Source organism: Salarias fasciatus, chromosome 16 (assembly GCF_902148845.1).
Source record: "Salarias fasciatus chromosome 16, fSalaFa1.1, whole genome shotgun sequence".
Taxonomy (NCBI): domain Eukaryota; kingdom Metazoa; phylum Chordata; class Actinopteri; order Blenniiformes; family Blenniidae; genus Salarias; species Salarias fasciatus.
Window position 1 is genome coordinate 5,728,461 of NC_043760.1, and position 14,891 is coordinate 5,743,351.

The window sequence follows — 14,891 nt, forward strand, 5'->3', positions numbered from 1 at the left end:
AGCTGGTCGTCCTTCAAACACAGCAAAGTTCTCATTCTTAGGACAGAATGCTGTTGAAGGAATAGGTCTAAAAGGTTGGTACCACCTCCTCCTGCCGGTCAGAACATTACTTCACCACTTCACCTGACACTCCATTTCATTTCTACTTTGTTTGTGTTTTTTCTCCTGCGTTGTCCTCCCCTATTCTCCATAGTTCGGTGGCAGTAAGAAGCAGCTTCTCCTTCCACCTGGCCCTCAAACCGGGTGAAGAACTGCTGTCAGGCCTCAGGCAGGTTCTCTTACTGACTGCATTCAGTCGGTGCCTTGAAAACTTTCCCCGTGTTCCAGTTCCGTCTGCGTTTTGCCTCCTCGACGCGTCGGTCCAGCTCCTGCTGCGCTGCACTGTAGGCTGATCAATCCCCAAAAAGCTCCGTCACTCTGCAGAAACAGCTGCCAGCACACTCTCCTGATCGGCTGCCAAACAACTATCCAAGTTAAATTAGCGTGATCCTTGAATATTTTCTCTTAAGCTGCTTAACTCTTAACAAATACTTCCCTCATCACACAGTCTTCACTCTCATCACATTATATTTTTATCTCATCATATTGTGTTTCTTCCCTGGACCTGAGCAGAATGCAGTGCCTCCAGATGACAAGGACACAATCTCCAGGTATCTGAATTCTAAGAATAACACAGGGGAAGTGGATTTAAATAGTTTTAGATAAGTGCTTGAAGTCAATGACGACGTCCTCTGACTGAACCAGGATCTGAGGATCAGCCTCCTCAGTGCTAACGTAGCATTAGCCTGTGTGGAGATGCAAAATGCCTCATAAACAAAGCAGTGTTGTGAACCTTCCCTGGAAAAAGAAGAGGCCTGCACCTCAGAAGCATCAGTAGCTGGAGGTCAGTCCTTATCTGCGCTGTCCGAGCGTTTTAAACACAGGCGCGTGCGTCCCCCCCTCCGCTCGCCGCTGAGCTTCCCACAGGGTCCATTAAGCCTCTTCAGAGCGCCGCCTGGAGTCCCAGCCTGAGCCCCGGCAGCAGGCGGGAGGAGCCACATCACAGCCCCTCCACGCAGCGCCCGCTCCCCGAGGGAGCGCCACCCTCAGCTTTCAGTGCATTCCCAGAAGTAGCATTAATCTGAACTTAAGCCAGAGAAAAAGAGGAGCTTCTGAGAGTCTCTGAGCGGAAAGAGGAAGCCAAACCACTTTCATCCTGCAGCGCTGTGGCTGACAAACACTGATAGGATATTTTCAGTAAACACATCCACGACAGGGCGGGGCTGGAGCTGCAGTCCTGGGACTGAATCATTAAAACAACCCCACCAAGATTGAACAGAAGACCATTATCAGTGGGCGCAGACTGAGCGGGAGCTCTTGGGGAGTTTTTAACTGTCATCTCACTGCTACTGGACCATTTGCGGGGCCTGTGAAGATGAAGGGATGGCAGGACGGAGGGAACGGCGTGACAAAAACAGCTTTAAATTTCTCTGCTTCACACCAAACATGCAGTGGGAGCTTTACACCATCAATAACCATCATGTTCTTATCAGTGCGAGTGTGTGGAGATGTTTATTATTAACTTTAATACTGCGAGCTGAAGGGTCCCTCATGCTGCCGGCGTCACGCTGAATCACTTCTTAAAGAGTTCAAGCAGCTTGTAGCAATAATTGGCCACTTTTGCAATTCCCAACTTGTGCTCGGGGTTGATTTATGGGTTTGAAAACATAAATACACTCAAGCAGCTTCTGAATGCCGACTCTCCACAGGCCTGACAGATGACTGAGGTACTCTGTGTGACTGAATGTACACTCCAAAGGATGGAGAGCGTATTTAAAAACTTCCCTCGGCTCAGGCAGTGCTTTTCCACCCCATTTCTACCATCTAAAAGACATTTCTCAGTCCACCTTATGTTGAAAATTTCAAATAATTCTCAGCCAGATGCTTCCTAAAGAAATACCCCGTCTTCGCTCTGTGCCCACCCACTTCATTTTTCCTCCTGTACAAGAACACTCTATCGGGGGGTGATGGAGACATGAAATCTTTAATTTATTTTACATTTTCTTGCAATCATCACCGAGTTCCATTATTTGATTTCAAATGTGTCAGGGGCAGTTACAGCAGCTACAGCTCCAAAAAGCTGTTGAACGGTAAGACAGCCTTTCATTTTTAATTGTTTTGTGGGGATGTTTTTCGTTGAAGACAACTACTCTGTTCATCTATCATCCAACTATCCATCGTCGATCCATCTGTCCGTCCATCATTTATCCATCCATATATATGTCATCTATCAAGTCCTCTGTCCATCCATCCATCCATCCATCCATCCATACCAGGGATACTCTGGCTTCAGGGTTTAAAGTGTGTGACACACAGGACATCCAGGCAACATTAAAGTGAAAAAAAACATCTGATGTCAGATACTACTTTCTTTTTTTCCCAGAACTCCCTGGTTTCGCGTCTTGTTTTAGATCTCAGAGAATCACTGATCATCATGGATGACGTTTTATTTGCGTTTTAGTGACCATCAGCAGCCCTGCCTGCCTGATGGTTTAAGATCGCATTGTATTGAGTGTTGTGACCTGTTTCGGGCCGAGGGGGGCAGTGTCACACCATGGTGATCGAAATGTGTGTGTGTGTGTGTGGTTTGCCTACTGGGTACGAATGGAATTAGATGTTGGGAGGAGCCAAAACAACCCCCCTGTGGCCAGGGCCGAGCGGGCCCCTCCCAACCACCCACATGTCCAGCTGGACCCAAGGGGGCCACAGTAAAACCAGCGCAGTGAGGGCCAAGCCAGCAGTCCAGGAGCCCACCTCCAGCCAGGAGGAGCAGGCTGCCAGACCCAGGACAGAGTCCAGAGCCCTCAAGCCGAGGTGGACAGAGCTCCTCCTGGAACCGGAGGCCCGGTCGGAGGAAAGCCATCGCCCAATCTCCAGTCCGCCTGCACCTCCAGCCCCCACCCACTGAAGTAACAGAGAAGCCAAGTGAGAAACCCAGAGAGGAACGGAGCTGAAGCTCTCACTGGTTCACCTGCTGCTAAACATTTGGAGGGGAGACAGTAACACGCTCCGCTTTTCTTAGAACACCGTTCTGCTGATGAGTCAGCGACAGTAACCAAGACTTTGTCGGGTGGTGTGAGGACTCACAGGAGGAAATCGTTGTTTCAGAAGAATCCTTAACACACCCGAGCCCGCTGGGATCGAGAGACAAACCATCAAACCCGTGCAGTCGTACAGATGTGTCACAAACACACCTTTAGCTGTGAAGCCACTGACACATCAGCAAAACTTTTTCAAATCAGTTTTAACTTTTTCCCCTTTTTGGAAACCGAAAAAAATGAAACCAGATTCTTAAATGGTCGATATCCCTGATGGAGGAGTCACACCTGTGAAGTGGTCGGCCCTCACCCCACCTGGTGAGAGGAGAGTTGATGGGTTTTTCTCTGTAATAGTGCCTAGAAGTTACTGTGTTGAGGCTATTTAAATAAAGCTGAAATGAATTGAACTGTATGAGATGGATGGACCACAGGCTGGATGTATGGCTGGATGGTCGTGGCGTTGTATCTGACCAGCGTGTAATAAGAATCACATCTGTGAATTAGAGTGAAACACACACCTGTTGTGTTGGTGTTTCTGTAGATAGTGTAGTTTTATCATCCCAGGAGCAGCAGATATCAGAAACAGAAATCCTGTCTGCAGGCAGCAGAATCCGTCCGCAGACTAACAGGGCTTGACTCCGCTGTTTGTCTGCTCCAGTACTTGAATAAATCCTGGGAGGCTGGCTGATATTCTGGGCTCTGTGTGCTGCAGTCGGGATGTAACTGATTCAAGTTGGAAATGAGCTTTGAGGTGTTGAGAGTTGAGGTGACCTCTGGGAAATTGGATCTGACCCGCTGCTGTCTGGGCTCCACTGTTTATTATTATGTTGGAGAAGGAGGAGAAAAATATATCATATTGGAAAGGAAAGCTGTCAGGAGCTGGGCTGGTGTTAGCACTGATAACCAAAGTGGCCTCAAGCCGGCTGTTTTTGTTTGCCGGTTTAATTTTAAACCAACGAACAACAAGAGGCTGTCAAGAGGACGAGGACTGAAGCCCCGTCCGTCCTCTAAACGTCCCAACGACTATCAGGACGAGGACTGAAGCTCCGTCCGTCCCTCAGAGTGTCAACCAGCCACGACCAACAAGACAGACTCCATCTGTCCTCATCGTCTGGAGACACAAGTGCGTGGCTATAAGAACTAAAGTAATATCAGACCATCCATGGTTAACACCTCAGCCTGAATGTCATGGTTGGTAGTAAAAGCAGTAAATGCTTTTGAAATCAGACAAATACTGTTTTTTTTTTCCACTCGTGTAATTTTTTTTCTATGAAAGCTTCATCAGAAAACGACAAGATGCATTCAAAAATATGCTTTCTTCCAGACGTGCACTGAGTTGACAATAAAGTGCTAATGCGTTCTTCTGACTGGGCTCCGGTTAATGCTTCAGAAACACAAAAGAAAACTACAACCACTCAACAGAGGCTTAATTCAGCCTCGACAACGGCTTCAACTGAAGGTCATTATGCTTCTAATGGCGGCCTTGAACAGATTGCTGTTGTGCTGGATTCCATCTGATTGTACACATGTATACAACAGAGGCTGCTGAGCGCACTGCGAGCTGTGTTGTGGTTCCTCGTGCACAGAAACTGTTTTAAATCTCTAACTAATTCCCTTTCTAATAGCAATTCTAGAAAGCCAAACAACACAACTGGATGTCAGCCGTTCTCAATTTTAAAGACAAATAAAAGTGAAAAAAAGAGGTAAAACTTTATTTTATTTTAAATAAATTATATATACAACATATCATACATTTATTTTTTGATAGTGCTTTAAAGGTGCTGTAGGCAGGATTCAGCATCTAAGATGGCGATTTGAAACCCAGCACAGCCAATCCTGTCCTGTTTTCTCTGACATCACGCCCTTACGCAAGTTAAGCCCCTCCCACAAGAACGTGCGATGAACACCCCTCGACCAATCAAGGTTAGAGCCTCGAGGCTCTTCTGATTGGTCAAAGATACCTGGAGCTGTCGAGATTCCGTTTCAGCTCAGAACAGAGACAGATGGAAATGCTGCGCCCTCGCGGTAGTGCAATTATGCTACACTCCTAAAGGATTATCAATGGATACTCTAACATTTAATCCAAAGAAAACACAGAAAAATTAGCATTGACTAGCAAAATCCTGTCTACAGCACCTTTAAATACCCGCTGTTTGACTGTGAGAGCATTTTATCATCAGCACAGATGATATTTGAACCCGTCACCCTGTCCGGACAGAGCACCAACCACTGCGCCACAACTCTCCTCTCAATCCACTTTCTTTTCTTTCCCTCGACCAATGGATTTCAGACGGAAACTCGTGAAATCTCTCGCAGGGCGAATTTGTCGGCGTCTCAGTAGATTGTGTTTAAAACCAAACGAAGAACCGAGGACAAGAAAGGAACCTGATAAACCCTCTTTGAACTACAATTATATTAAAGCAGGCTGGATTTATGGGAGTTTATCTCGAACAGTCAGAGAAATGGTAATGATTCAGTGCTTCTGACCCTTTGTTGAGATTACTTCAACTTTAAAATGCTAATTCTGAAGAGTGTGTACGCTGCTGCTTCTGTCTGTGATTGGACGCTCTGACTGTTGAAGTCCTGGAAGCCACTGTAATGACTAGTTTACGGACACAGCCTGATTTGGTTGTTTCTATTTATTTACAGCGTGATAATATGTTTAGACATTATTTGTTGTGTTCATCATTAACTTCGTGGACTAAGCCTCGGACTCACGGTTCTGGAACGTCTGCAGGCCAAAGCCTTCCTGCAGAGGCGAGAGGGAAGCCAAACCGTGTCTGTGGAGCTACCGGAGCAGGATCTAATGGACATTTAGCAGAAAGCACGGCCTCCGTCACCTCCGCCGCTTGCAGCAGGAGTCCTCCCTGACATTCTGACATGACATCGACGGACGAACACGCGTATTGATCACGGCAAACGCTCCACTCGGGCGAGGCTCTCCTGCAGCCCCCGCCGCTCCACGGTCACGTCTGAGTGGACGCTTAATGGAAATCCTGCTGACTAATTGCTGCTCTGCTCTGCCGCAAATGGCCTCATAACCATCTGCCTTGTCTGGAGCGGGAATATTCTTTATTATACAAATTGAGTTGTCTTTGTCTTCCCTGCGAGTCGCTGAGCCTCCGGCAGGAGCTGCGTCTCTCCCAGCCTGGAGGCGAAGCGAAGCCCCGATCGCTCCGATTCAGGTCTTCTAATGACAGGTTGTGATGGCGCCACGGTCGCTCCCCGGTCTGGAGAGGCGGCGGGGAGACGGAGAGGTCATGAGGTGGATGGCAGACGAGGGAAAAGTGAGGGTGAGAAATTCAGAGTGACAGGACGAGATGAGGCTGGAGGTGGAGAGGACAGAGCACTGAGACTGAGGAAAATCAATGAGTGAGGGAGGCTGGGCGGAGGCAGAGAGAGAGACAGAGCAGGCGAGAGAGAGAGCATGAGCAAGGGAGGGAGAAGGAGAGAGACAGAGATTGGGGAGCAGAGGGAGAGACTTTTATAAACACTTTCATTCATATCAGTTTTCTGAAAAGCGTGTGTCAGACTTTTGAAATCAAACGAGTACAATTTAGTTCATTATTCTGAATACAGCGCAGACTGTTCTTAAAACACCAAATCTCTTTAAAAGCATCAAGATTCTAGTCCTATTTTGTTTTTCTAGACAGTGTTCAAGCCAGGGTTCAGGATTAGACGTTGACTCGCCACACTTCTCTTCTGTTCTCTGTCCTCCACCCTGTGTCACGTATTTCACCATCTTGTCTTCTCCTGAGAGGAAGTTTAGGAGCTGCCATTTGTTTTTGTCCTTTTTTTCTCTGGAACCAGCTCCCATAATAAAAATCTTTTCAGTAAAAAAAAAAAAAACTAAAAAAACTGCAGTTAAAAGGGTGAAGAACTCAGCTGGTGGATGCACCACAGTTTCAGAGCAGGAGGCTCACAGACTGCCAGCAGTGAGAGGAGTGGATTACAATTCACATGGAACAGCTTCTAACAAGGACTTTCTGAGAGGAAACACTCCTGTGTGACTGGGTGGTTTGAGAATATGTTAACGGCTGCCTGCTTTCCAGGAGATCTCAAGGTTCGACCTTCTCTGGAGAGAGAGAATAACTGATGCTTCCCGTCTTTTCGCTGTCTGCATCTCAAGTCCAGTCCAGAGCTGAACCTCGTCTTGACCTCCATGACCTCATTCTGACCTCCCCACCACATCCTAACCACCTGTTCACCACCTGTTGAGGTTCCGATCCTTAAAACTAGACAACAAAGAGGTTAAAAAAGGTCAAATGAGCTCATTAAACATCAAAGATGTTACAGGGATTGTAAATGGACCATAAACGGATCATAAGCCGTCATAAAACAATAAAACCACGAGTTCCCCGGTTCAATAGGTTCATAAACCACATCATATTTTCTGAGAGTGACAGAGAGGAGCCCCTTATCTTTTTCTGACGTTGATCAGGACCACCCGGCCAGCTGCAGGGGGGAACCTGTCCATCACAACGCTCCCCGTCTCCACCAGAGTTCACCTTCCCCCTCATCCTGACCGCCAGCCTCACACTGCTGAGTCCGACCGTCCACGCCACTGCCAGCCCAGCCTGCTGAACGCTGCAGCTGAGAGGTGGCTCACTCTCCGGCTCCTGCCATGCCGGACCTGAGGCAGCTCGTCACACAGACAGGGACCAGGCGTAACCATGGAAACCCAAAGGACAGAAACTAACAGAAGTGCTCCGATGCTGATAAACTATGCTGTTTGTGAACATTTCCAAAACACACTTCCTCACTCCCAGCATGCACTGAGAGAGACAGTTAGACAGAGAAAGAGAGAGAGGGATGGGGGAAAAGAAATGTGCTGGAAGAAGAAAGCATCGGGGCCGGCACAGTTGGAAGAGGATGTGTCGAGTTTTGGTGCTGCAGGCTCTGGAGGAAGGCTTTTTTCCCTCATGTGCCAATGAGAGGAGGAGGAGGAGGAGGAGGAGGAGGAGGAGGAGGAGGAGGAGGAGGAGGAGGGGAGTACTTGTGAAGATGTATTAGGAAATCTGCAGGGAAGCGAAATGTGCAGAAATGGTATCTGGTGCCTGTTTATCTTAAAGCCCTAAGAACCTCCCTACCTGCAGATTTCCTAATACGTCTTCACAAGTACTCCACTCCTCCTCCTCCTCCTCCTGCTCCTGCTCCCTGCTCTCACACACACACACACTCACACACACCTCCTCCTCCACCGGTGTATGAGCCACGCTGAGCCGCCGTCCTGACAGACCGTCCATCACTCAGGGATGTTGGCCTTCCGCAGATTTCCAGAGAATTCCAGAAAGAGGCCCGCCTTCCAATCACCCGCCGCTCATTCCTCAGCGTCGGCGTGCGGCTGCGACACGCAGCGCCGCCTGAGAACTGCCTGATATGATCAAAATGTGTGTTTATGTCCAGGAGAAGACGAGGGAACAGATGGGAACACACCTGCCGGATTCGCCACAGACCCTGTGCTCCAGCTGTGCCTCCACTCAAGGATTGATTTACTGAAGGATGCAAAGTGACAAAACTCACCCAGGAAAATAAACACAGGCCCACTCTTCAGGTCCGGCTGAGTGTGTATCAGAAAGGGTGAGGAAGATGCTCTGTAGTCTGGCTGTTAACACTTTTTGAACGATAAATAAGAAGCAGCAGCAACAACTCATAACCAGCGTATCGAACAGAAGCTGCATTAGTGTGATTATGGAGGTTTTTTTTTTTTTTTTTTTTTTTTTTTTTAAATCCAGGACTACACCACTCTGGAAGAGGCCGATGCGGTGAAATTCATCCTCTCACATCTCAGCTCGTCCCTCACTCCCGACTCCCTCATTCTCCAAACGTCTTTTTTTTTTTTGTTTCCTGTGAGTTTCACATTTCCCTGAAACACTCGGCTCATGTGGCTTATTTTGGGTCGTCACACTCTCCGACGCACAAAGAAAAAAAACAAAATAAAAACAAACGTGTGAATGAGCTCCTGAGGCGACTCCACAGCCGCCACAGCCACTCACATCCCTGCCGTTGCCCTGGCAACAGGCAGCAGTGTGTCACCGGCGCGCTGATGGGGATGTCTGAGAAACACTAATGACAGAGCCGTTTATGTAACCACAGCAGATATTTGTACCGCTGCGGTCCATTTACTTCTGCTTCTCCCTCGTATTTTTCATGTAATTAGGAGCGAAGTTATGCTGCAGAATGAATGGGTGTCGTTATCTCCTGTTTTTCTCACACTGTGTGTGTTCGCAAAAGAATGAGGAAGACTTCCTCTGGGTGGGGATCAGCGATCACGAAGCAGCTCTGGGGTCGTCAGTATTACATATCTAAACCGAGACGTGAACTTCCTGTATCTTCCACTGTGGAGGCTCCTGTTTGGGTCATTGGAGGGGCGGGTTGGGTTGGGTGGGGTTTCCTCTGTCTTTTAAATGTTTTTGACAGTCAGAGATTAGATGGAAAGGTAATTAGAAGAGGTAACAGGTAATTCAACAAGTGATGCTGAACGCAGAACAGTTTGGTTTTCTGAGCTCCATCTTTTCTTCTCCGAGTTTATAAAAAAAAATCAGTCTATTCTCCACCTTTATGTGTATTATTAAAATAAATCTTTCAGTTCTACTGCCTCCTTTTAAAGCCATATTTACTATTGCACATTACCAGCGCCGGGAAAATAATATATCACTTGCAGTGGAAAGTGCGACACAAGTAATATATTTACTTGCAAGTAATACATTAGAGTCAGTGGTTACACACCACTGGCCAGTGCAAGCAATATATTACTTTCCCAGCACTGTACACTGCTTTCAAATAACGTCTTCATAGATGCAGAACACATTATGCAATTATAAAATACCAGAATAAAAGGTTCATTTTTTATTGTATTTTCTACAGACGCCTTGTGTTCCTGCTGATGCTCTCGCTCCAGCCTCAGGCTCGATTCCACCTGTTTACCTCTGAAAAGATTACTCCATCTCCATTATAACGACCATCTGCTGTCCCACACACACACACACACACACACACACACACACACACACACACACACACACACACACACCAGCAGTGTGCTACGTCACAGCTGCTCCAGAGTTGATTGATTTCTGCCCCACCACACTGCTCTCACACACACACACACACACACACACAACGCCGGCCACATCTCGCCCCGTCATCTGAGCGAGCGCGTGCGGAAGCGGCAGCTGCACGCGGAGACTGACGGCCGGGGTCGGGCTCAGAGGGAGCGCCTGGAGACGCAGGTGAACGGAGGGTAACTGCTCTTCAGAGCCCGACCCGCCGGAGTTCAGATTCTGTCTTTTCCAGCCGGACGGAGCGTCTGCAGAGCTGCTGCTGCTGCTGCCGTCTCTACTGACCTAGCGCTCTCTGAAGACGGCCTCAGGCCATTCCAAGAGAAGATGCAAAAACTTCCCCGGCGTTCCGTCTGTCTGTTCACGTGACCGCAGAGCTCAGAGCCACTGACAGAGGAACTTTTTGAAAACACTCCGACTCCTCAGTATAAGAAGATCCTACATATTGAACTCATTGCTCTGAAATACTTCTTCCTCCTCCTCACCACAGAGAATTATTCCTTTGACAGAGACACCAGCTCCAGAACCAGAAGCAAAACGAACAACCAGACGGTTTTACATTCCAGACTTTTGGTTCTGGTGGCCAGTAACGATATTCTAATCTGTGGAAATGGTCTTTTTGTGGTTTAGTCTCAGTATTGCGGCCCCTCTGGACCCCGTGCAGTCCGGGTTGATGTGCGGTGCAGACACCTCTCCATATGCCGTCGGCCTTTATAACCTTCACACCGTCAGGTTTTCCTCTTGTTGAGAAGAGGCAGAGACTCGGGTTCAGCCGCTGCCTTCAAGTGAAAACAGCTTTCAGTCTGTTTGAAGTTGATTTTTGAAGAAGTAAAACAGCTCTCTTCTGAAATGTTGAGTACTGCATTTGTTCTGCACACTTAAACATTTCATTTTCTTAAAATAACAAATTTAAGTATTAATGATGTCTAATGTGTGTTTTTTAGAATTTGTCTGACTGCCTCAGTTCAACAGGTTGTTGATCTATTAAATATTCTGGTGATTAAAATAAAGCCTGTTCATCTGCTCTCGCTCACGAATACATTTTAAATTAATTCCTGCAGAGGTGGCCATCCAGGGCTGAAGCAGCGCGGCACTCACCCGTCAGCACAGCGTTTGTGGTGGTTTCAGCAGGACTCTGAATGGAGGGCGTGGCCACGGACAGGTTGTCCATGGCAGGGTGCTGGACGGGACCGGGACGGGACCAGGACGGGACCAGGAGGGGACCAGGACGGGACCGGGACAGGTCTTCTTGATGGCGGAGGCTGACAGGGGGAGGGATTTCCTCACAGGCTTTAGCAGCTGTCTGGTTGTTTTCTGTGTGAAAGATTTAAAAAAAAATCTTGGTGATATTCTCCAAAAACAGAATGTGGAGTCACGTTACCATCGCACGTCGTGTCCCACACTTTCAATTCACTGTTCATCCATGTCCCAACCAGAGGGTGCAGGACAATTACTATGCACCTGTCCAAAAAAAAAAAAAAAATCATTTGGGACGGCACTTCAGCGTCCCTCCCGGTCCACGGCGCCCAAGGCGGCCTCATTGGGCGCTAAAGCCCAGGGCTGACCCTTTATCAAAGCCTTAAACTTCAGGAGAGGCTTATGACAGAGTCGTTTCCAAATTGTTCCAGAGTCTTCACTGCAGGAGATTCATCCATCAGCATCTCACCACAGGAACTCAGAAATGGTCTGAAACTTACCATAAAAGAGGATGAAGAAATCAGGAGATCAGTAAATGTATAAAACTCGACTCAGAATGTATTCAACTCTCTGTGAATAAACTCTGTTCTACAGTGACGACCTGCTCTCTCGTGTCAGTGTTTCGCTCCAGATCGAGAAACAGCAGCATCAGTCTGGCCCAGACTGAGGAACATCCGACATTTAACATCAAGCGTCACCTGCCAGTATCTGCTCCACAAACATCACAAACCAGCCTGAACATGGTGACGATACTGAAGCTCTGAAGTTTGAGTCATCAGTCTGTAAACTGCTGCAGCTGTTCAGCTCCATTGTTTTAAACATCCTCTGTTGTTTCTCAGAATGTCTCCGTCCCACCGTCCTCCTCCTGGAAATTCTCTTCATTTCAAACCGCCCCGATGGATCCTTCTCACTAACATGACTTTATCACTGCAGCTCCTTTCATCTTCTGCCACCAAAACTTCTCCACCCCACTAATCCTGGCTGGAGGGGAGGGGAGGGGACGGAGCGCCCCCTCCTGAATCCCCGCCCCGCCCTCACCTCACCCCCTCCCTCCCTCCGTTCATGAGGCTGCTGCGAAGCGGCGTGAACCTCGGCCGGGCTGATTTGTGCAGACTCCATCCTCAGATTTGTTTTTACCAGCTGCTGCATCTGTTGGCTTTGCTGGGTATTGAGCGTCGTGTTGATGTAATTGGCTGGCAATACCTCACCGCCTCCAACAGAAAACTCCTTCCAATTACACAGTAATTGGTCCCAGCAGCAGTTTATTTACTCAACGTAATATTCAGCTTCAACTCATTGATCCCACAGTCAAGAAAGAAAGAAAGAAAGAAAGAAAGAAAGAAAGAAAGAAAGTCCATTGATGAATTGAAATGGTCTCTTAGAAAACAGTAACACAATTCAACACTGGCTGTAGCCAATCCCGGCTACATATGGGCGAGGGGGCGGAGTCCACCCTGGACAGGCGCAGGCCAACAGGGACAGACAGCCATGCACGCTCACATTCACACCTAGGGGAGATTTAGGGATGCCAATTAATATGAATCGTTTTGCTGAACCCTTCTTGCAGTGAGACACGAGCGCGAATCACTGCAGCGCCGCAGCAAACACTCCAGCTATGAGGACATTCTATATATACAGTATGAGAAGAGTTCAAGAGGTTCCAGATAACTTCAGTGTGTTTCATTTAAACATCGGGGCTCAAAATGCCTTCAAACAGCTGGATTACTAAAGCAAATATTCAGCTTCAAATTGATTTTCAAGAATGTCTTCAGAGCAGCTGAGAATATGGATGTTTCACATTTTTAGTTTTAATACATTTTACATCATAAACACAGGTTGAAAACTGCTTTCGTTGGAGAGTGGAATATTCACATGTGAGACGAGGTGAGCTGGGTAAACCGAGTTCCTCCACTCCATCCTGGTGCAGGTCCAGATTGGCCGTTAGCGCATTCATCCAGCAGGAAGGAATGGATGTTTTGTCACAGTGACTGTTTACCGGAGGCAGGGCTCCGCTTGTCTCAGTCTACTTCCAGAAGGCAGGTAAATTGGATTTGCTCCTCCGGCGGGTTATTACCAGGCAGACTGTCTCCATTCTGTTTGCAAGCAATCCTGCAAATGCAGCAGTGTTGTTTTGTCAAGTAATGATAGCAGAACCTCTGCGGCCATGTGAGGTAAAGAGATGCAAAAGCTCTCCTGATAACAAGACCGATGAACGGATCCTCTCACATGAAGACATTTCAGATTTAACGATGTATGTGTTTTCTAACCTGTATGAATATGTAAATTGTTGCTTGAAGAGGCAGTGTGTTTGTACACGCTGTTCCAGCTCCACTTATTTGAATATGAAAAGTTTTTCAGAGAGATAAACCCGGTGCAGGACTTCTCCCCGCAGAGACTCAATGCGGCGGCGTTATAAAAAGACAGTCAGCCGCCCGGCACACGGTTAATCACAACGAAGAGGAACTCACCGCCGGCGGCAGAGCTGCGCTGTGTGGCAACAAGTGTCCATCAGTCTCCTCACTGCAAACACACACACTTGGTGAGAAAGCTGATCTCCGCCCAGTTAACTGCGGCGCGTGCAGAGGATCTGCCGGCTGCCCGTCGTCCGGCCGGCAGCAGCAGCTCCGCCCCGCGCCGTGGAAATAACCCGCAGCTGTCGCCGGGGCCGGGTTTCACTCCGGGTTATCTGTCAGGGATCTGCAGGCCTGACTCCTGCAGCACGACACACACTCGGTACACACCGTTCACAATGTGTGTGCGCGTGTAGGTCACATGAGGCGTGTTTAACCTCTCATTTCTGTGGACTGGATCTCTTGTTTTCAGCGGCGGTGGAGGAAACACACTGTAAACACAAGACGGATTGTAGTATTTATCACAGCACTGTAATCTGCCACACTGGCGTCAACAATCACTCCTGAGTAAATCAGTTCATTCTTCACTCAAAGAAAAATCTTGTTTTCTTCATTTCTTTAAAAGACAAACCACATTTTGACTTCTATAAACTCCGTATCCTGAGGAATGTGCGCCACATGTGGGCGCTACAGAGTCAATCCAATGGCCCCTCCCACTTCCTGTTTTATTTTGAGTCTACATCTCGTTTGCGTCTTGTCATTCCTCTCTATCCTCCCTCTGTGCTTCTGGCTGAGGTTCAGCTGTGTCTCCTCACTGCTCCCGCTGTGCTCCGGTGGGTTTTTGCCCTCCTGGATTTCTGGACTTGGCTCATGACCCGACCCGCCTTCAGCTCCGCCCCTGTGGACTCCTCTGCCTGTTCCTCTGAGTCCCTGCTTTATCGGCGTCTGTGTTTTGGGCCTGGCTTGTGTTTCGGAAACCTTTGAACTTTTTGGAATTCACTCTGTTAACCCTCGCTACCTGTGCAGGTTAAAAAGTAACTTTTTAAAAGAAGTAACTGTCACTTTTACTAGAGTATTTTATCAAAACACGGATGTGAGTGCAACTACAGCAATGCAAGAGTTTTTTTTTAATTTTTTATTTAACTCAAGGACACATTTTCCCGACTCGTTCCACATGCTGCCTTCTGGGTAGTTTGAGATACAAC

The 14,891-nt window shown here is 47.8% G+C and overlaps 1 protein-coding gene across 1 annotated transcript in view; it reads right to left on the reverse strand.

Annotated features, from left to right (window-relative positions):
* Nucleotides 1-13,939, reverse strand: part of LOC115403494 (glycophorin-C-like) — a 21,044-nt gene extending 7,105 nt beyond the window's left edge. Inside the window, exons 1-2 of the mRNA XM_030112396.1 lie at nt 13,804-13,939; nt 11,237-11,452 (exon numbers count right to left, since the gene is read on the reverse strand). Coding sequence (XP_029968256.1) covers nt 11,237-11,309 — 73 coding nt within the window. The 5' untranslated portion in view covers nt 11,310-11,452; nt 13,804-13,939. The remainder of the gene's footprint in view (nt 1-11,236; nt 11,453-13,803) is intronic.
* Nucleotides 13,940-14,891: the final 952 nt, after the last annotated feature.